This window comes from Jaculus jaculus, chromosome 4 (assembly GCF_020740685.1).
Source record: "Jaculus jaculus isolate mJacJac1 chromosome 4, mJacJac1.mat.Y.cur, whole genome shotgun sequence".
Classification (NCBI taxonomy): Eukaryota; Metazoa; Chordata; class Mammalia; order Rodentia; family Dipodidae; genus Jaculus; species Jaculus jaculus.
This window is the reverse complement of record NC_059105.1, coordinates 42,153,603-42,175,513: the sequence shown is the minus strand read 5'-3', so window position 1 is coordinate 42,175,513 and position 21,911 is coordinate 42,153,603. Positions and strand designations below refer to the sequence as shown.

General features: G+C 39.9%; 1 protein-coding gene across 1 annotated transcript in view; it reads left to right on the top strand.

Moving 5' to 3' along the window:
• Plcl1 (phospholipase C like 1 (inactive)) overlaps positions 1–21,911 on the top strand; it is a 362,268-nt gene that overhangs the window by 307,854 nt on the left and 32,503 nt on the right. The window contains exons 4-5 of the mRNA XM_045147879.1: positions 13,065–13,140; positions 15,346–15,455. Coding sequence (XP_045003814.1) covers positions 13,065–13,140; positions 15,346–15,455 — 186 coding nt within the window. The remainder of the gene's footprint in view (positions 1–13,064; positions 13,141–15,345; positions 15,456–21,911) is intronic.

Genomic DNA, 21,911 nt, shown 5'->3' with positions numbered 1-21,911 from the left:
CCAGCACTCGGGAGGCAGAGGTAGGAGGATTGCCATGAGTTCAAGGCCACCCTGAGATGACAGAGTTAATTCCATGTCAGCCTGGACCAGAGTGAGACCCTACCTTGAAAAACAAACAAGCAAACAAAAATCTTGAAAACACTGACTCTCAATTCATATGCACTGACTTTTTTGTTCTAAATTAAGCTTTTCCTAATGACCCAACATAGATACAATTCAGTACCACTTGATTAATATCTGCGAAACTCATTTTGAGATCAGCATTTAAATTATAATGCTGTTATAACTATATTGATAGCAAGAAATCAAAAATTAAGCAAATTTGCAATAAAACACCTTGTTTAGATGGTATAATTATAGGAAACTGAGGAGGGATCCCTACTTCCAAACTTAATATATCTTGTTTTCTGCCTGTTTCTTGAAATTTAAAAATTGCAAGCTAGTTCCATAAAATACAGATCTTTTTTCCTTTAAAAGCTTAAGAACAGGATGAGGGAGATGGCTTAGTGGTTAAAAGTAATTGTTTGCAAAGCCAGCTGGCCTGGGTTCAATATTCCTGAATCTATGTAAAAAGCGGTACACGTATCTGTTGTTCTTTTGTAGCAGCAAGAGACTCTGGTGCTTCACCCTTTTCCCTACCAAACACATAAATAAATCAATGCACAAAACAATTCATAACATATTGGGTTATCAGTAATTTATTCAATCTGTTGAGTGAATTGAATAGTTCTATTTTTCTATTTTTATTAATTAGAGAGAGAGAGAGAGACAGAGAGAAAATGGGCACACTAGGGCCTTCAGCTACGCAAACAAACTCCAGATGCATATGTCACCTTGTGCATCTGGCTTACATGGGCCCAGGGAATCAAACTTGGGTCCTTTGGATTTGCAGACAATTACATTAACTGCTAAGCCGTCTCTCCAGTCCAAGTAGTTCTATTTTTTAAAGCATGTTTTTAACCAAGACAAGAGAGAAATCAGTAACACACATTCCCAAGTATGGATAAGAGGAGCCTGTGGATGTACAAAAAAACTGGTTAGCTTGAGAGAAGCCATATGTGTCATCCCCATTAATACCTTGAGGAGGGGTATGGTTTGCAAATGCCTACTTGAGACATAGAGCAACTGAAGTAGAGGTGACTTTCCTGCTGGGGAGGCATGCCATGCTTGAATGCAGGAAGCACCAGTGGGCCTGGGTCATCACTCACCCAAGCAGAGAGGGACCTGAGTGAGAGACGGAGTTGGCACCTTCCTCTCAGACCACAGACACAAGAGGATAACTGTTGACAGGAGACTGTTAGCAGGGAGGCCATTTGGGTGGCCTTGTGGTCCTCAGGATAGATTTCACATTCTGTCCTTGAAACTTAATTTGAAATCAGAAGACTGTTTGTAAGTGATTTTTTCCCTCACTCTATAACACTTTTTTTTTTTCGGTGTCTGCAGGGTCAGGTCTCTGAAAGAACAAACATCACTTCCTCACTGTGGATTTTCACTTTCTCTAAGAAATTATACCCTTGAAGTAGGTAATATATCAGAAGCTGGATGCATCTCTTTCTTTCCTACTTATTCATTCACATTTTTTTTTTCCCTGACCACTGCAAGAGATCATGTAGATGGTCCCAAACCCGTGCAAGTCATTTTCTGTTATCTCAACAGGTTCTTTCAGCTAGTACATGATGTGGCTGAGAGTTGCTGCTTTTCCTCATGGTAGTTCTCAAAAGAATCCAGTTCCTTCCCTTGGCATGGCTGAAGTATTGAGTGCTCTTTCTTCCTGGAGTACCCAGGAGCCAGAAAACAATTCCACAGTTGCAATAATGTTCCTTAAAATTTAAATTCTCTTCTAAATTTATTGAGGCACAATTGGAAAACAGTGTCTGTATATGTATATACATATGTATAGTACACACTATTTTAACATATAAATATGTCATAAAATGATTACCACCTCTCTTATCTACTGGCAACACCCATTTTTCCAACCTCACCTTTCTGTTCTTGCCTTTTGCAACACTGATCTTATTAAGAAAAACATTCATCTGTTGACTTTATACAATGCATTTTCAGTTTATATACTATGGATAAATAATTTGGGATTGTGTTCAATTCAGAGGTGAAGGAAGAGAGGCAAGTGCCATCACAAATAACCCCAATGTTGAGTATGATGGCTGTGTGACTTCAGAGACATAATAAAATATGGTGGCAGCATGTATGGTCCCTTGTGAAACCATCTTCTCTTTTATAAAAAAATATTTATTATATATTTGGTGCGTTTTTGTGTGAGAGTGCGTGATGGTGTGCATGCCATGATACATGTATGGAGTTCAGAAAGCAACTTTTTTGGTTGGTTTTCATCTTCTACAACATTTGAAGCAATACCTGTCATTGTTTACTGTTCCTTTCAAGATAGTTTTAGGAAATTTTCCTGCCTCTCTTCTTGCCATGAGCTTACTAGGATTATAGAAGCTGACCACAGCTTTTAGCTTTTTACCTGGGGTCTTGTGATCTGAGCTCAGTAATTCATGTGCAGCAATCTACTGAGTCATTCCCCAGCCCACCACCTTCTCGTTTGACATTACCATTTTGTGTATGACTTTAGTCTTTATATTAGTCAATGGAACAAGCACATTTTGAATACCATTTATGTACAAAGTACTGTTTAAGGTACTGAGGGAATTTTATTTGGGAGTATGCAGTTCTGATGTTAAGGCAAGACTTATATTCAAAAGGGGTAGGAACAGTGACACTCAATGTCTAGAGAGGGGTCCAAATATTTTTTTATATCCTGAGTTGGAGTCTGACAACCTGGAGGCCTATGCTAAGCTTCACAGAAACTGGTAATATGACTCCCCTACTACAATCCCTACTTGGTACTTAGTAGAATCATACAGGAAGTGAAATGCCTATCTGACCTTCCTAGAGATTTTTCTATGGATAGCTGATGTTTTACTTTTCTAATGTCTCACATGCCTAATTTTTCAGGCATAGTTAAGAAGCATTTACCTTTTATGTATTTTAAATTAATGCAAAAATATTTGGACATTTAGGATCCAGAATTTATCATTCAGAGATGGAATAATTATAAGGAAGCTACAACTATAAAAAGCAAATCCTAAATACTCTCCAAAGGTGACTTCTAGGCTAAATTATTTCACATTAATTTAAAAGTTAGAACTTTACTCTGGTAAAAGTGATAGATTTTTCTGAAGATAAAGAAGCCCCAACAATCTGGAGAACATGAATCAAGTGTTACTCTTTTACTAAGTCAGTGGACTGTGATTCAGAACATAGCTGATTGTGCTGGTATGACAAGGAATGCAGCAAAAAACGAGTTAGTTGCTGTCTAATCATACTTGTCAATGGAACCATCAAAGAGTATCACAATTAAGCCAAGCACAATGGGTTAGATTAAATATATTCTCTTATGTTAGTGTTATTACCAACATACATTCAACCTCAAGTTGGGAAATAGTTCCCTAATATAGTTCCCTAATATCGTTTTGCTTATTGAAATCAATTTAAATTGAAATTAAGATAAGTCACTCTCTCATTATGAGGTTTATACAGACCATTATATATTAGCAATTCAAAATGTATGCTTGCTTGTACCATCATAGAAATCAGAGAAAGAACTGCCCACTGGCATGTGCCCAAGTAAAATTGGTTATTTAAAAACATATGCTACAGTACGTAGAAACTTCCTTCAGTCATGGATCAGTGACATCTTCTGACATGTTTTCTGTGTAAGGGGAGAACTGTCAGCATCTTGAGGGTGACAGAGCTTTCACTTGGTACCAGGATCTCAAAGACGTCAGAGATGCATCACTCAGCAGCAATTTCAGAATGTTTCTGTTTTCTAATGTACATACTTCCTCAAATTTGACCTTGCACTCCCCAGTCCTCAAATACTTGCAACACTCTTAGTTAAAGTGGATAGTTATGATTGGGAAGGTAGTCAACATAGCCTGCAAATTTTGGAGCTGGTTTGCGAGATAGTTAATTCTGACTGCCAACCTACTGGAATAAAAGACACATTGGGTATTAATGAGACACACTTAGGGGTGTGTCTGTGAGGATTTTTCTAGAGAAGATTAATTGATTGGGAAGACCACTTTCCATTGGATGGGGTTCTGAACCGAAGTAAAAAGGGAAAAAGTAAAAATGATAGCTGAGTGTCATCATTTCCCTTTCTCTGTCTCCTGGTCTGCTTAGATATAAGCAAGCAGCTTCATGATGCTGCTGGATGATCTGGATCTCTCTAAAACTGTGAGCCAAAACAAATCCTTCCTCCCTTAAGTTGCTTCTTGTCAGGTGTGTGGTTACAGCCTTAAGTGAAGTAACAATTGCAGTTTACAAAAGCTAGACACCTGGAACCTTTTATGAATGAACTAAGTTGTAATGATAGCTGGATAACAACCACACTTCTGGCTATTTCTCGAGATATAATAGATAATGATTTGGAAAACAGAACAACTAGAGAAAAGTAAAGGTATGGTGATCCCTTGTGCAGAAAATAGTTTACCGCAGTAGATCCTTCCACTGTAATGAACTTGGAGATAAATGTCCTTTGCTGTGCTCTGCTCAAGTCCTCTGGTCCTGCACCATTATAAATCAGGTTTGGAAATGTGACTCAGGGCTGTCACAGAACAGGGAACACTTCACTGTTGATGACAAAGGCAGTCACTGCAGACTCTCAGTAATCTTGCAGGCATTCTGAATTTTGTGTCTGTCTTTGTTTCCTTGAGAGTTAGCTATTTTCACAGGTTTTACTGCTTGCAAAGAAACCATTCCTGTAATGATGATTTTATTTGTTTCGTTAAACATAAAAAAATCACCTTAAAGCAAAAACTAAAGGAGCTTGCTTTTAGTTAGCAAATATATATGTAACAGCAGTCTGATTAATAGGTGGACCAAGGTTAATGTTATTAAAGTTTAATTTTATGCAATTTGAACAGATGAGACACTACAGAACCAACTCCCCCAAACCCAATGTTGTGACTTGAAGGAAGGTGACAGATATGATAGATGGACTATTTTAAGTCTTCAGGGTAGAAAATGAGAATTGGTTTGATTAGCTTTGTCCTGACTCACATTTTCTCAAGCAATAGCCTTTCCCAAGTTCCTCACTTCTTCCTCAGAGGGAAGAGCATATAAGTTCCCTATATTTCTTTTGAGGTTTTATAGGAGGACTGTTTATTATTGTTAAAATATGTTGGGAATCAGACTTGGAGGGAGAAGCAGGAATGACAAACTTTCATTTCCTGATGCTGTATGTGACATAGGCTATTTATTATTTAATAACCAACTTATGCTTGCAGGAGCAACTGAACCCTTTCATTGGTCATGAAATAACTTGCAAGTTTAGGTCTGCTCCTCAATAATGCTTGGGTTGTAGTCTAAATTATTTTCTCTACCTCTGTGGCTTTGGACAAGTCAACTTTCAGCTCAGTTCTTTTTTTTTTTTAATTATCTATGAGGTTGTTTATGACAAATTGTTCTTAAGGTGACTCTTAAACAGAAAGTTCTGTGAGGCCATGAATTTAGAAAATTAGAATCTATAGAAGGGTTTTGTGTCCTGTTAGGATGAAAACTTATTTTTCTTTTTAGTAGCATTAAGTGGTTAAATAGATCTGCAGCAATCCTAGGCAATTACTTCATCTTATTGAGGAGCAGAAAGAGGTTTTTTTCTTTTTTTTTTTTTTCCTTACACTAAGGTAATTTAGTCTGTCTCTGAGTAAAAAACATATTGTTGACCTGTAGAGATGACTCAAGGGTTAAGGTGCTTGGTTGCAAAGCCTAATGACCCAGGTTCAATTCCCCCAGCACCCACATAAAGCCAGATGCACAAAGTGGTACATGCATTTGGAATTCATTTGTAGAGGCTAGAGGCCCTGGAGTGCCTAGTTTTCTCTCCCTCTCTCTTTTTTTCCTCTGTGAAAATAACTAAATGAAAAAAAAAACCTTATTGTTTTCTTTTCAAATAAATAATTTTGCTCTTAAATAATAATTTTATACACCTTTGCTTAGGATCCAACTAGAAGATAAAGTAATGTCGATCTTTATCTAGGTAAGTGCTCCATTAGATACAAAGCTCGGGTGAGGAAATGAGATCCATTAGAAGATAACCATGTGACAAGCAAAGAACAGCTCTATATGTCTCCATCAGGGGAAGGCAACTGGAGGCTCAGGCTGAGACATCAGACGTGAAATCAGGCCACTACCAGATCCCATCGATTGCGTCAGCCCAGCTCAAGTGTCCAGTGTCAGATAATCCTGCTGAGGACATCTCCTCAGCATCACTCCAGAGCTTTTCACTCCATATTTAATTTCCATCAGGATCAGAGACAGGAGATGAAACTTAAAACAGTTATTCCCACTGAATAACCTAGGTAAATTTCTCAGTTGGGAGGAAGTTTAAGACTGTTGATTTTAATGTGATTTGTAATTATTGGTACATTTCAGCCATGTACCTCATTTACTTTCCATATAACTACTAATAATTGAAAATTGATTGCAGAAAATAGTTGAGATACAATTTTCTTCTAAGTACAATGCGATCTGCTGTCATAGGCAAGCAGAACAAATACTTTTAAGAGAAAAGTACATATATGCAATTATGTTAAGTTCTGAAAATTGGAAGCTGGGAGAGAAAGTCCTTTGTTCTGAAGGTTAAATCACACATTATATCCCTTTGAACTTATCTATTACATAATGGGAAGAATCATTTACTTATAAGGTTAACAAATATTTTCGTGGAGGGGGGTTGTAAAGAACTTGAATTATAAGGTCAGTTGCTTGGCTTTTTCTTTGAGTCCTGAATTTTATCTCAAATAAATAATAAAATTTTAACATTTACTTTACTTTCTCCTGCTTGAGTATGGGCACAGGCACTTACACACCCATGAGCACCCATAGAATTATAATTTAACATATGAAAGAAGAAATTTGTGAGTAGGACTACAGAAATGGAATGATCTGGAAATGTGATGATGAGAGGATGGAGAAAAAGAAATCAGGAAACCAGTGATATAAAGGGCATTGAAGTGAGCTTTGGGGCCAGGTAGGATTTTGATCAGGTGACATGGCTTGACAAGGCTTCTCTACAATAAGACAATTTATGGCCAAAATACATTTTGTGCATATATAGACCTTGTCAATAAAAAAGAGAAGAGGTACTAGCTGGAAAGAAGGGAATCAGTGGAGGGGGCATATGAGAGGGAAAATGATGGGAGGGGACAATGATCATGTTATATTGTCTGTATGTTGTCAAAAGAGTTAAAATAAGTAATATAAAGCAAGAGTCTCAAAAGCAGGAGAAGGGAGAGGAAAGGGAGGCTTCCCTAATGGAAATGTGTGGAGGAGGAACAAGCAGAAAACTTTTAGGGAAGCATCGTTCATTCCAGAAACAGGGGGAATGGGGAAACCCACAAGGGAAGCTTGGTAAAACAAGGCAGATTTCGGCCAGAGCTCGGGGACACTTTTCAAATTTTAGGGTAGGAAAATTTCATTTAATAAATTTCATAATTTAATGAGCCAGGGAGAAAATGACAAAGCTAGAACTTAACTGTCACTGCTTCGCAGATGATCTTCTTGAAGTGGTGTTTCGGCTTAGAACCTGCTGGCAGCTGGGCAGAACTTGAAGCCACTTTTGGGAATTGTGAAAGTAGTTTTGTGAGAACTTGAAAATTGTGTTTGTTTTTGATTTACTTCGGTAGATTGGTAGTGGGACACACATGGCGAGGCTGAAATGGAGGAGAACCTATTTTTAGAAGTAACATTTCACTGACTCTGGGTGGATAATTAGAACTTGAAGGCTCCAAGGAGTGGGAATAAGGCACTGCTGGGAGTATTGCAGTGAGCAAGTGGCAGGATGGGCAAAAATTGGTGACAACACATGGGCGCTCGCTTGTGGTACACATGTGGGCACAAACGGTGTCTGAAATTCGGGCCAGGGGTTCTGGGTGGGGTAAAAGGCTAGTGGGACCCACAGTTGCAGGTATCAGATGCCAAACACAGCTTGTTTTCTTTGTGGTTTTCAGACCACATGCGGTAGCAGGCTCTTGGCGCTAACACAGTCACAAAAGATGTTCACAAGTCTAAATGAAGGGACTCCCTATAAAAGCATGGTCCGGCTTAGGGAGCTGACCATGGGCAGTGAGCATCCTGAAGTTAGCAGCAGTGCAGAGGTGTTGTGCCGGGCACCCAGCAGTACCTGCACCTGATGCTGTTTGCAGCTGAAACTGTACAGAAAGGAAGTTCTGAAACCACAGCCCAGCAAGAAAGGATCCCTGAGAGGACAGCTCCCTAAATCCTCTGTCTACTCACCTCTGCTCTTGGCCCTTGCTATTGATTCCTTTGGCTGATGGAATCAAAGTGATGATGAGTCTGTCCACAAAGATATACCTTCCCAGCACAGAGATGGATTGGAATGGTTGAGGGAGCCACACATATTACCTAGCATAGGCAGCAATTAGCTCTTCCCTAAAAATATTTTGAGAATGTACTCATTCATGAGCTATAGACATATACTAATATACCACTGTCCGCATGATGAAACATGTTCAAAGTAGAAGCTAGCATGAAATTTACAGATACTTTTACTGATTTATGAATAAGAAGAGTCCTGTGTTCCACCAGTGTGATTGGCTATGTCAGATCTGATCATCCTGTTATTATTCTCGTCTCACACAGACTAAGGAAGTCAGAGAGTGTCGTGAAGTGTTGCCTGATTATACTTGTGTTGTCTTCATTTTCTTGTTTGAATCCACATTATTTAGAACAACATAATTATTAGTGGGACTTACTTCACTAGTTTACAGACATGTGTAGGTTGAGACACTCTGGAAGAAATATGTGAGTGTCTGCTGTGATCTCTTCTCCAATGTGGAAGTCCTTTCTTTTCTCAATTACTATGTTGGAAACATTTGGTGTTGACTCAGCAAGGTTGTTAGGATCAAGCTGGAAAGATTGGTTTCTTTACATTTTTACCAATAAAATAAATGTAGGAAAATAACTACTCTCACACCCCAAAGAATTATGTTGTACACCCTCTACTTCCTGCCACAAACCACAGTTGTAGAACATTGGAATTTAGGAGCAAGGCCAGGATTGGCTCTGAAATGTCATGGGTCGTGGCACATGGGGGCAGAGTGTTTGGTAGCTCTAGGAGTAGATGAAATTACCAAGAGAGGAGATTACTAGAGAAGAGAAAGAGTAGAGAGCTGAGCCCAAGTGGCTTCCTATATGTCCGGATTTGAAGAAGGAAAAGCAAACAATGCAGGATGTGGAGAGAAGAGCCAGGATCAGGGAACTCAAGGAGGAGGAATGATTAGACAGGATGACTGCCGAGCTGGGGAGAGCAAGGACTGAGGACTGGTCAGGGGTGGAGCAACAGTGAGCCTCTCAGTGACCCTGCTTCGTCCAAACCAGGGATGTTTGCTAGGTTTGTTAGCGAGGGAAATGAGGACGACCATGCAACAGACAAGGAGTCTCCCACTCCCATTTTGTTTGCTATTTTAAGTTGAGAGGTAATGTAGATAGACTGGAAGAAGTCATAGGTGAGTTAAAACTGTAGATAAAGATCAAGAGTTCCTAAAACAAGCAGGAAGACATAACACTGACGTTGTAGCAGAATTGTCATTGGTTGGGAAAAATACTTCTTTCTCAGGTGTTTACAGAGACTGGGGAATTTTGGAAGTCAAGAGTATTTCTTTTGTACTGATAAAACTAAGGGGCTAATAGTAAAATGTTGCACATAACACTGGCCACAAATCAATACACAGAGGGGTTCTTACTAGAGAATGGTGTCACATTTTCTCATCTCAGAGAAAAAAAATCAAAGAGAAACGAATGTAAGCTCAACCAAGATGCTGTCAGAGGAAACTATCAATCATCCTTTAAGGTTACCCTCTCCCCCCAACCAAAACCAAAACAAAACAAAACAAATTTGAACCTAGTGGTAACAGATTATGTGCATGTCCTCATGTTTCTTCTTGTGGGCTGGGTAGGTGACTGGACTGTACAATGCAGATTCAGAGATTTGCATGTGTGGGCAAGCCTGTGCACTTGCATGTACGCATGATGAAGAGAGGCAAGATCAAAGAGGTGACTTGTGTTTTGAAGCAAGCACAACAGACTGGCCTTTTTCATGTGAGAAAAAACATTAAGAATGAGAGAGAGAGAGAGAGAGAGAGAGAGAGAGAGAGAGAATTGGCATGCCAGGGCCTCCAACCACTGGAATCGAACTCCAGATGCTTGTGCCACCTTGTGCACATGTGCAGCCTTGTACGCTTGCATCACCTTTTGTGTCTGGCTTATGTGAGATCTGGAGTCAAACATTGATCCTTAGGCTTTGCAGGCAAGTGCCTTAACCGCTAAGCCATCTCTCCAGCCCCCAAAAGAGGTGACACTTGCCTGCGAAGCCTAAGGACCCTGGTTTGATGCTCCAGAACCCACATAAGACAGATGCACAAGGGGGCGCATGCATCTGGAGTTCTTTTGCAGTGGCTGGGGGCCCTAGAGCATCCATTCTCTCTTTCTCTCTCAAATAAATAAAATGTTTAAAAAATAAGAAGAATGCATGCAGGTGGCATGCCAGGAAACTGGAATTCAAAGTCCAATTGCTCATTAATGAGTTATAGTTATTAGGTCAGGACTTTTTACCTCTCTTAGTTTCTTTATCTACAAATAAAAGGAGTTATTTTAGCCTTCAAAACACATATTTAAAAATAGGTGCATGTGTTAGTCAGATTTCCATCACTATAACAAATATCTGAGATAATCCACTATTGTGAAGAAAAAAGATCCATTTTGGCTGGTGATTTTAGAAGTTCCAGTGCTTGACTAGGCAGATAACTTGCTAATAGGCGTCTGGTGAGAACACTGTATGGCAGTGGTGGGGACGTGAGGGAGAACCAACTACTCACAGAGTGGCCAGTAAGTAAAAGAGAGGAAGAGAAAGAGGCTGCACTGTCAGGACGCCTTTGAAGGCCATTCCCCAGTGACTGCAAGACCTGCCCGAGGCCCACTGCTTGAGGTCTCCTGACCTCCCCTGAGTACCTTCCTGTGGCTCAACCTTTTAACCCACGGATCCTGGGGGACATCTATGACCCAGATTACATTTGGTTATATTTTGGATTGAATTTGTCCATGCTTTGTAAGTATTTCTCTTGCCTGAATCTTAGGAAAACATTTTGTCTACTACTTGACTAACTGGAACATCTGGTAACTTTTGAAACAAAATTCAATCAGTGGTGCAGTCAGGCATAGACATTGAAAAAGACTAAATCAAATTAACTTCATATGAAATTTTCAAGTCTTTAACTTTCTTACACTCGAGTGGCACCCAAAGTACCATTGGGGATTTGATAATTGGTTATTCACAAGCTGCAGCTACTTCCTTCCTCTTCCCTGCCTTCTTTTCCCTTCCCCCTTTCCTTCTCCTTCTCTTGCCCTCTTCCTCCCTTCTCTCTTTGTTCTCCCCCTTCCTTTTATTCCTCTTTCCCTTCTTCCCTCTCCTTATCGAGTGTTATACTATTTAGCTCTGGCTAGCCTGGCCTGGAATTCTATGTGTAGACCAGGCTAGATTTGAACTTGTGGCAGTCCTCTTGCCTCTGTCTCCCTAGTGCTAGGATTATAGGAATATGCCACTACAGTCAGTACAACTTTTTCTTGAGAGCTGTAAAAAGTTAATGTAGTTCAAAAGTTTTACTTTGTCTATACCTTCACAGTTTTCTGCAGGTATCAGTAATTTTATGGTACTGATAGCTAATTTAACTTCACAAATAATTATTCATTCTGACAGAGGCACTTGGTTTACATGATCTTCATATTTTATTTCATTCATTCATTCATTTGAGTAGATTTCCTTGCCAGACCACAAGCTCCCTGGAGGGAGACCCATGTCAGTGTTTGCTCCTCAATACATTGTACCCTTTTGAGCCCACAGAGTATGCTTAATAGATATTTATTAAAAGAAAAATTCTGTGATTTAACTCCTAAACAGTTGTGAGTCAGTATCCTATTAACTGTTTATAGACAACATTGTCTTTAGGTTGAGAAGTGACAGTGTAAGTTTCCAAGATATACATCAGCTGTAATTCCAACAACAGTATTAAAGTCTTGGTATCTTTGAGTTTCCTTTTGCTTCTGTCTGGAGCTCCAGATCATTGAGAATAGACATATCAACAGGTCACCATTTATGAAGAGTAGGAGAATGGCTAGAATTTCAGGAATTGCTAGTTTACCAGTTGGCTGACTTCTTTAGTCAGCTCTTAGACATTGAAAGGCTTCAGTCCCAGTCATTTTCATCATAACTTGCCATCTCAGCCCTCTACTTCTCATCTTCACATCCAGGTTCTCCTTTTCGGATCCACATTTTATTCAGTGTATTAGTCAACTCTTGGACATTTTGTTTTCTACATAAGTGTAGTGGACAGAGATGACTATTTCAGTGTTATTGTGTATGGCCTCTGTTTAGCTCCTTACTCCAAAGTTTGACTCGTTCTTCATTCTTGCCATAAGCAAGCACACCTGGGAACCCCAGGCAAAGCCCAGGCACTTTGCATATCTTTGGACTGTAATTCTAAATTCATCCCCACACCTTAGGGCTGGACCCTAGGATCCACCCACAGTGACACCTCCTCCAGCCAGGTGGCTACAGATCTAATTTACAAACTTTAATAAAATCCTGACTATATTGGGGGCCATCCATTTAAACACAGTGTAGTAGCAACCTTTGAGGGAAAGCAACCTTCAAGTCCAAAGATGATCATGAATACGACCTGGGGCCTAAAGAAGGGATATATATTTATCTAGCCATATTTGAACCTCACAGCAGGCCTGGAATGTCACATATCTGGGCAATCCTAAAAACAGTAACTCTTACCCCAGCATTAGAATGGATGGGAATTGCAACAGAGACAATCCCTTCTCTAACCACCTTAAATGACGAAAACCATGACTCCTCATTACTGCATGCATTTTGTCAGTTTCCCTGGGTGTCACCTTTGCAATCAGCCAGCTTCAATGTTTCTAACAATCCCTCTTTTATGTTTATCTTATGACAGATGATTCAAGAGAGCCGGTTCCTCATAGAAATGGCGGACACAGTCCAAGAGAAGATTGTACAGTGTCAGAAAGCAGGTGAAACTTTTCTACTTTGCTTAGAAACAACAATGGTATTTTGGGGAAGTTTCAAATACTGTTCTGCCCCTTAAGATTCAATTTTTTTCAAGTTTATTTCCATAAGAGAGAGGGTGGGGAAGGGAGAGGTAGAGGAAGAGAGAGAGAGAGAGAGAGAGAGAGAGAGAGAGAGAGAGAGAGAGAATGAGAATGAGCACACCTGGGCTCACAGCCACTGGAAACAAATAGCTGCAGATGCATGCGCCACCACGTGCATCTGGCCTACATGGACATTGGGGAATTGAACTTTGGTCCCCAGACCAAACAGGTAAATGCCTTAATCTCTGAGCTATCTTTCCAGGCTCAGCATTCAAATATTTTATGGTATTATCTATGCTTTCAGTTACACTTAAGTCTTCATTTAGTGCAGGAGAAATCTAGATGATAATAGTGGGTTATATTTGTATATGTGGGTGGTCGTGTGTGAAGATGTCTAGAGATGAGGGTATCGGAGCCTACCCTTGTTTTGGGAGCCTTGAACATTCTGTTACTTCAGCAGGGAAGCTGTGCTCCACATAACCCTTTACCACCCACTCATAGTTAGTCTGAGCCATAGTCCTACCTATCCTCCTCGTGTCTGCCCCGTTCACTAGTCCTCACTTTAGGTCTGGTTGTCGAAGGACAGGAAGGGTCACATGTCTGTGAGTGTCTACTTCTGTTTATTTGGCTTACTTTCATTCACAGCTTTTAGTTATTGGAGCAATTTTATTTCTCCTCTATCCACACCTAAAATAATGAGGAGAAGGAGGAAGAGGACAATGACAGCTGCTTAGTTAGTATACATTAGATGTATGCCCAGCCCTTATGACAACCCTTCAGGATAGTGTTTTATCCACTTTATACACAGGGCATCTGAAATTTTCAGAGGATGAATGAACGATACAAGATTTTAAATGACCAGATTCTAAAGTTGGTGTGCTTTACAGATTGTCAGGATTAGACATTACACTTGACATGAAACAAAAAATAAATAAATAAAACTCCCCAGTGCTTGCCTGATTCCAGGTGCTGCTCTGAGAGCTTCACGTGCACTTATGACTTCATGAAGTAAACACTCGTTTCCACCATTTTGGCAGTGAGGACTGTGGCGCCCAGGGCATTTCAAAGCTCCAGTGTAAGCCTGGGCTCTATGCTCCTATTCTGGTGCATGGACTATGCTTTTTCCATTGGAACCATGAAAGTCAATGTGGTTTTAGGCTTTAGTAATAAGAACATAACAGCTAGAAGAAGTCCCAGTGTGGGCTGCTTCAAGCCCACTGTCTGCTCCTGAAGGTAATTGTCCGCAATGCTCAAGTCCAGGAAGTTGGCAGTGTAATGGCTCTATCTGGATGTCATTCAGGGGATGAAATGTTAGAATACCTAATGCAGAGAGAAGACTCAGAAGGATTTCATCCAATATCTTTCTTCACACTTGTAAAGGGATGCAGTGGGGATAAGAGATTAGACTTTGTTGGTCTAGGTCCAGCTGCCCTGAAGAGTAGAAGCTCCAGGAAGGGAGATTTTTGGCTCAGTATTAGTCCTAGCTCCCCAAAGCTGTAACAGACTTTCCATGAGAGAATGTGATTCTCGTCCCTTAGGTGCTAAGATAAAGGCTGCACAGACAGATGATAGTGATGTTATTTGCGGGACTCAAGCTTGAGTGAATAATGGTAAAGCTAAAAATACATGAAGGTCATTCTCAAATCTGAACACTTGGATATTTTCAGGAATGCTTCTTTTTTGTTTTTTAAAGTCTTCTATATTTTCAGTCAACATCTGATAATTACTCCTTATCACCTGTATGGGCTCCACAGCCTGCTTTTCAGCCATAGGGTTGGTTCATAACAGGAGTAAGAATGTCCTCCTCATTTAAACTCACATCATAGCATGGGAACCAGAAAGAAGACCAACAAGGTAAACAGCACCTGTTGGAAGGACTTGCTTCTTATTTTCTCATGTCTTTGCCTGTGGCTCCCCGCTGTTCCAAATGAACTTTTGCTGTATTGGATATTGCTAGGTACCCTCTTTGGGCAGCCATTCAGTGGGATAAGTAAGATGGAAAGATCAATTGAAGCTAGGGACTTAGAAATCATGAGACAGGAGCATGAAATTATACTTTACTGAGAATATTTTCACCCTTACTTTCTGAAATATGTACTAAGATTTCTTGTGTGCTTTCCTTCAAAGGGATGGAGTTTCATGAAGAGCTTCATAACCTGGGTGCAAAGGAAGGTTTGAAAGGGAGGAAACTCAACAAGGCAACTGAGAGCTTTGCTTGGAACATCACAGTGTTGAAGGTACATAAAATAGCCCGCTGCCCCTTGGACTTGGCTTCTCCCCTCCCCTCTACAGTGTGGAGAGAAGCATCTCTGCTTGAAGGTGTTGATTTGAATTGTTAAGCAACGTGTGGCCTGACCACCAGGTTCTGCTCAGGGAGTTGCAGCCTGGAAGGGACAGGACAAGGTTTGTACTGGATTCAGAGGACAGCATATGTATGATGTCTAATTCCATTGCCTGGTGTGTATGTGTGAGTGTGTGTGTGTGTATGTGTGCATGCTTACTCACTTGTATACTTCTGTTCAAATCAATATGGCTGTTCTCATTTATGGAACATAATGCCAAATGTTGCTAAGAAGGTTCCAACGTAAGTGATTTGGAACAACCTTATACTACAGAATATCTGGGGCCATTTAGACCTTTTATTTCAAGAGGAGTGCCTATAAATTTCTTTTTATTGAGAATTTTAATATATAAAGATACTATAGTTTTATTGTATTCTTATGTAAATACATTTCTTTTTTGCAAATAGTTTTGTAAGTCACTTTCTTGTGACAGTGATTTTCTTTCAGCTGGAAGTTCATTTTAAAATTTGGAAGTAAGTATGCCACACTTTGTGTTTTCTTACATGAAATAGGAAGTGATTTACATAGTTGGAGTTAATTACTCAGAACATTGGGAAAAAACCGACCACAAATCAATAAATGGCTTTTTAAGAGAATACCTATAATATTTAAGTGCAATTGAATAGAGTTCTATGAAATGACAATTTAACACCAGAACCCCATTTCACAGGTGAGGAAACTGAGGCATTGCAAGCTTACCCCAGGTCACTCAGCTAGCCAATGGTGCAGCCTGGGTTTGAACCAGAGTCTGTATCTTTTACCTGCTCTACAGAGCTGCTGCATATATTTCTATGAAAGTGTAAGATAAGCACTCTATACTTCTCTTCTGAAAATTCTGTCCATATATATTTAAAAGCTCCTGCTGGGTGGGCTGTGTGGAGACATCAAGAGCATTACTTTGGTCTTCAGGACTGGGGTGCAAGGGTAGATAGACACATAACTACTAATGGCAGAGTCACTCTTTAGCACTTGATACATGGCCAGCACTCATGGCTAGGCACTTTGCATATATTGCTCCATCTTCCTTCACCAGCTGTGTGACAATACAGCATCACATGCTGACCCTGATAGATTTCCTTTCCTCACAGATGAAGAGATTGAGGCTGAAGGTTGCTTTAAATTTCTTGCATAGAATCATGTGGCTACTCAATGGCAAAGTAGAAATTTTAATTTATCTCTATGGCTCTAGTCATTACCCTGCCATACCTCCCCTATCCATACGTGCTACAGTCTTGTGCTGGGCTGGGCACAAGATCTGTGTGTAGACTTCAATGTGGTGGTGATCTAGTGGTCATGCAATGTCTCCGAGTAGGCTGATAATGCCTATGTCCAAGATTTTATGAGGAATTAAAAAAATCTAAGCCAATGTTCACAAAGCTGGATGCTTTATGTTTTTGCTATTGTGTTTTATTTTCCAGGTAACTTCTCCTTGCAGAAACAAGATTTATGTCATTATTTTTGTTTGTTTTGTCATTGATTTCTGACTTAAGCCCACTTTGTTTTCTGAGACTTATTGGTGCATTCAGCTTACTAACAGAAGCTCAGTTCTAGATATGCATGAACTAATGTTTTACAAATCATTCCAAGACAGGTCTTTTAAAACATAATTAATCTATAACTATAGCTCATATACTAGCTGCCAATATTTTGGTTTGAGCACTAGAATCTTAAGCAAGAACAGTAGATTTTCCCAAGCATCATATGTTTCACTGGGTTTGGTTGGGCTTGTTAATCAGATATCCTTTTCCTAAGAGCTGGAAAATGACCTCCTTAGAATTTGAATCATTAAGTATGAGAAAGAATCCTGGGCTCTGTTGGACACTATTACTCCAGTGGTGCTGTTCTGAGGAGACAGAATCCTCTCTGAGGTTCTTCCATTAGCTCTTTTATCTCAGATCCAGAATTAGCTCCTGATGAGTTCTCTAGCCTTCCTATTGATTTCTAAAGTTCTTCAAAGTCTTAATAAGTGCTCTCCCTTTTATTTAAGTTTACTAGAGTCAATTTACTTGATTTAATATGCTGAGTTATGCCTTGCACATGATTGGGACAGGCATTCTTGTATTCTCTGCTATCTAGGGAAATGGAGTAGGGATTATATACTATTTAACTATGTGGGTTTGTATTTCTAAGAGTATTTAATTCTAGAGTAACTGCCAACACACACACACATGCACATGCGCGCGCACACACACACACACACACACACAGGAATAAAAGAGAAATGTGTCCCAGTGCAATGGTGACTTGGCAATATGATGGAAATAGGCACTGGTTTTAGAACAATTTGAGCTCAGAAGAAATTATTAATGTTTTCTATAGTTCAATATTACAATAATTTCATATTAATGAAACAGAAAAAGAAGACATTTTTCAGAGAGAAAGAAAAAAAGAAAAAAGAGTTAAGAAAGAAAGCAAGATGGCTGGGGAGATGGCTTAGCGGTTAAGCGCTTGCCTGTGAAGCCTAAGGACCCTGGTTCGAGGCTCGGCTCCCCAGGTCCCACTTTAGCCAGATGAACAAGGGGGCGCACGTGTCTGGAGTTCGTTTGCAGAGGCTGGAAGCCTTGGCACGCCCATTCTCTCTCTCTCCCTCTACCTGTCTTTCTCTCTATGTCTGTCGCTCTCAAATAAATAAATAAATAAATAATGAACAAAAAAAATTTAAAAAAAAAAAAGAAAGAAAGAAAGCAAGAGAAGTGAGCTCTGTAAGGGGCTGGGGAAGTGGCTCATCAGTTAAAGGTGCTTACTAGTGAAGCCTTCCTGCCTAAGCTCAATTCCCCAGCACCACATAAAGCCAGATAAAGTGACACATGTGCCTAGCGTTGGTTTTCAGTGGCAAGAGATCCTGATTCATGCCCCTCAACACACATACATGCATGTTAATAAAGAATTTTTTAAAAAATAAAATACTTGATAATATAATGAATGAATGATTATTCTGCAAAGCCAAAGGTCCCAGGTTCAATTCCCCAGGTCCCACATAAGCCAGATGCACAAAGGGGTGCACACATCTTGAGATCTGGAGTTCGCTTGCAGTGGCTGGAGGCCCTGGCCTGCCCATTCTCTCTCTCTCTCAAGTAAATAGATAAAAATATTTTTTAAAAGAAAATAAAATACTTGGTAGTATAATGAACTAATTATTATTACAATGGCCATATTTTGCCAGAGATCACATCATAGACTCTAGCAAGGAGACCAAATAAAGATGGCCCTGAGAAATCCCACATGTGTTTTTCTTCCACAGTGAGTCTAGTGCAGGGGCTTGTTCCACTGGGACTTTGCCTTTGCCTGCACATTTACAGTGTGAGCACAACCAGCTCTTGCAGTGGTTTTCCTCCCTGTTTCTTCATTTTTCACTGTGTTACATTAAATGGAACTCCTTAACTAGGACCATGTTCATTTGGGATGATACAATGATGTAGCATCCTCTATCTCAATGCCTCCAGTATCTCTTGGAGTTAATCCTTTCCTGTTTTACTTTCACATATTAAAAGTCTCCTTCATGGTGTGGGAGAGATAGCTCAGCAGATAGGTAGGGTGCTTGCTTGCAAAGCCTGGAGGCCAGGGTTTGATTCCCCAGTACCCGTATAATAAACAAATGTAGAGATGTGCAAAGTGGTGCCTGCAAGTGTAATTTGTTTGCAGTTTCAGCAACAGTCCCTGGTGGGCCCATTGTCTCTGTGTGTCTGCTCTTCCTTTCTTTCATTGCAAATAAAGAAATAATGTTTTAAAATTTCTTCCATGGCTCATTTCTCCATGGTGTCCTTCAAAAATGCGTTGTTTTTTTTGTTGTTGTTTTTTTTTTTTGTGACTCAGTCTGTTTGTGCTGCCGTAGAGAGACTGGGTAGCTTATACATGTAAATGTATGTCTCATAGTTCTGGTGGTTGTAAAGTCCAAGCTCAAGGCACTGGCAGGTTTGGTACCTGGTAAGGGCCCTGTCTCTGCTTCCAAGGTGGTACCTGTCTAATGTGTCCCTGGGAGGGGATGGTTGCTTTATCAAATGGCAGGCAGGAAGCTTGGGAAAGAAAGAGGGAGGGAGGGGAGAAAGAAGGAGAGAAGGAAGGACCAAAGTTTGTAGCTAGTTCCCTCAGATACTTTTATAAGGGATTAATTCTATCCATAAGGGTAGAGACCTCACAGCCCAGTAATCTCTTAAAGCCTCCACCTCTTAGCATTGCTGCACTGGGAATTAAACTTCAACATGAATTTTGGAAGGGAACACAAACATCCTAACCACAGTACTTTTTCTATTAATGGGATGTTAAAATACTGCACTGGGAACTTAAGACTTCCAAACAAGAGACAATACAATTTTATTCACAGAGCCAACATATTGTTTCTAACTTTGGGAGCATGCCACTTATGAAAGTTCTAAACTCTTGAAAAATATATGAGTTCATGCTATATCAGTAATAAGGACAGTATTTGCTAGGGAATAGAATTAATGTAAAGTCTTGGACTCCATCCAGATTTCCATTTTGATTTGACTCTTTAAGTGAAAAAGGTCCTTCATTATGAGGTTGTGTCATCTCTCCCTTTCAAGGTAGAGATAATCTGAGTAGTAGCTCAGTGAGCTGTCCCAGTGTCTGTTTTTCTAAATTGTCCTATTGTCTATGTTAAGGAACTTTAAAAGTTTCATTATCTTTTCATTGAGAAAATATGTATGGAAAAATGAAAAGTTGTATCAGGGTACACAAGGATCAAGCCAAATATCTAAAAATAACAAAGCAATTAAATTAGTAATTATTTTATTATGAAAGACAGTTGAGAGCATAAGTAGTCACTAGAGATTATGGAGGAAAGGAAAGGGTTAAGAACTTGTTGCCTTCTTATTCCTGTATCTTATGATTTCTAGTTGAATGGCATGTAGTGAATGAAAAGAGAATAAACTATTATTTTATTACTGATGGCTCCTATTAAATAAGTATTTATATTTTCCTGAATAGGTTTCCAGCTTATAATTTAATGCATTCCAGTGTGTTCCATGAAACTTGTCCTATTTTATAGATTTATGTTTAGTAGGTGTGATGGATCTTTTTTCCTAACTTTTTGGCTTTTTGCCATTCTGCAAGTGTCTTCTGTACCTTAACATCATTTTCATTTTCCTTGGGAAGAGTAGGAGCTACGGTTTCTCACATCTCCTCTCTGGGTCCTTGTAATCCTAACTCAGGCAGATTCCCAGATTTTAGGTCCTCACAGCTCTGAACTATTGCTACATGAAGAAAATGATATGGATGTCATTGCAGTGATATGCTTTGAAACACAGCCAGAAAATACACTTGTAGTTTCTGCTCATTGTTGAGAAGCATTGAGAAGGGAAAAATGATGACAGGCTAATGGGAAAAGAAGTCAAGAGAAGCTACCCATGAGAGAATAAGGATGGGGCCACCCTCCACTGGATGGACATAGAGAGTTTAAATCATTCCATAAGATGTTGTGAAGGGGAGGGGCAGGATGTTAGTCATTAGGAGGGCCCAAGTCAGGCTTTTCTGGAAACCATAGTGATGGTTTCCTTTGGGGGTTGCTGTGAGGGTATATGGAATGGAAGAACAACTTGTCCAGTGCCATCCAGGTTGTTAATTAGTGCTTTCCAGTGGTGTCTGGTAGCGACTGGCTGTTGCTACAGTAAAAACGGGAGGCAGGTTATGTTTTCTCCTTAACCAACTCGTCCAGAATGAACAGCCATTTTTGAAGTTGATAAGTACAGCCCCAAACAATGACAACAGTGCATTAATAATAAACTGCTCCTGATGCTGAATTACTATTAGTCATTGAGAATTGAATGGTTTCCACATGCCATCTTAACTAATTTTCAGAATAATTTTGTAAAGTTACTGTACTACCCTTTATTTTACAGTGAGGAGGGCTGAGGTTCAAAAAGCTAAGTATCCTTGCCATCAGCACATTGCTCGTAAGTGATGAAACAAGCAAGGAACTCCCCCCAGAGCCCATGCTATCAGCCCACTATGCCTTAATGTTAGAGTAGCACAAAAATAGTTTGTGTTGGGCTGGAGAGATGGCTTAGCGGTTAAGCACTTGCCTGTGAAGCCTAAGGACCCCGGTTCGAGGCTCAGTTCCCCAGGTCCCACGTTAGCCAGATGCAGTAGGGGGCGCACGTGTCTGGAGTTCGTTTGCAGTGGCTGGAAGCCCTGGCGCGCCCATTCTTTCTCTCTCCCTCTATCTGTCTTTCTTTCTGTGTCTGTCACTCTCAAATAAATAAATAAAAAATTAAAAAAAAATTAAAAAAAAATAGTTTGTGTTAGCTGAGCTCTTTCTGTGTTTCAAGCCTAAGGGAGTATTCCAGTCACCTTGACAATATATGCCTACCGTGAAGAAAGATAAATCAATAGTGT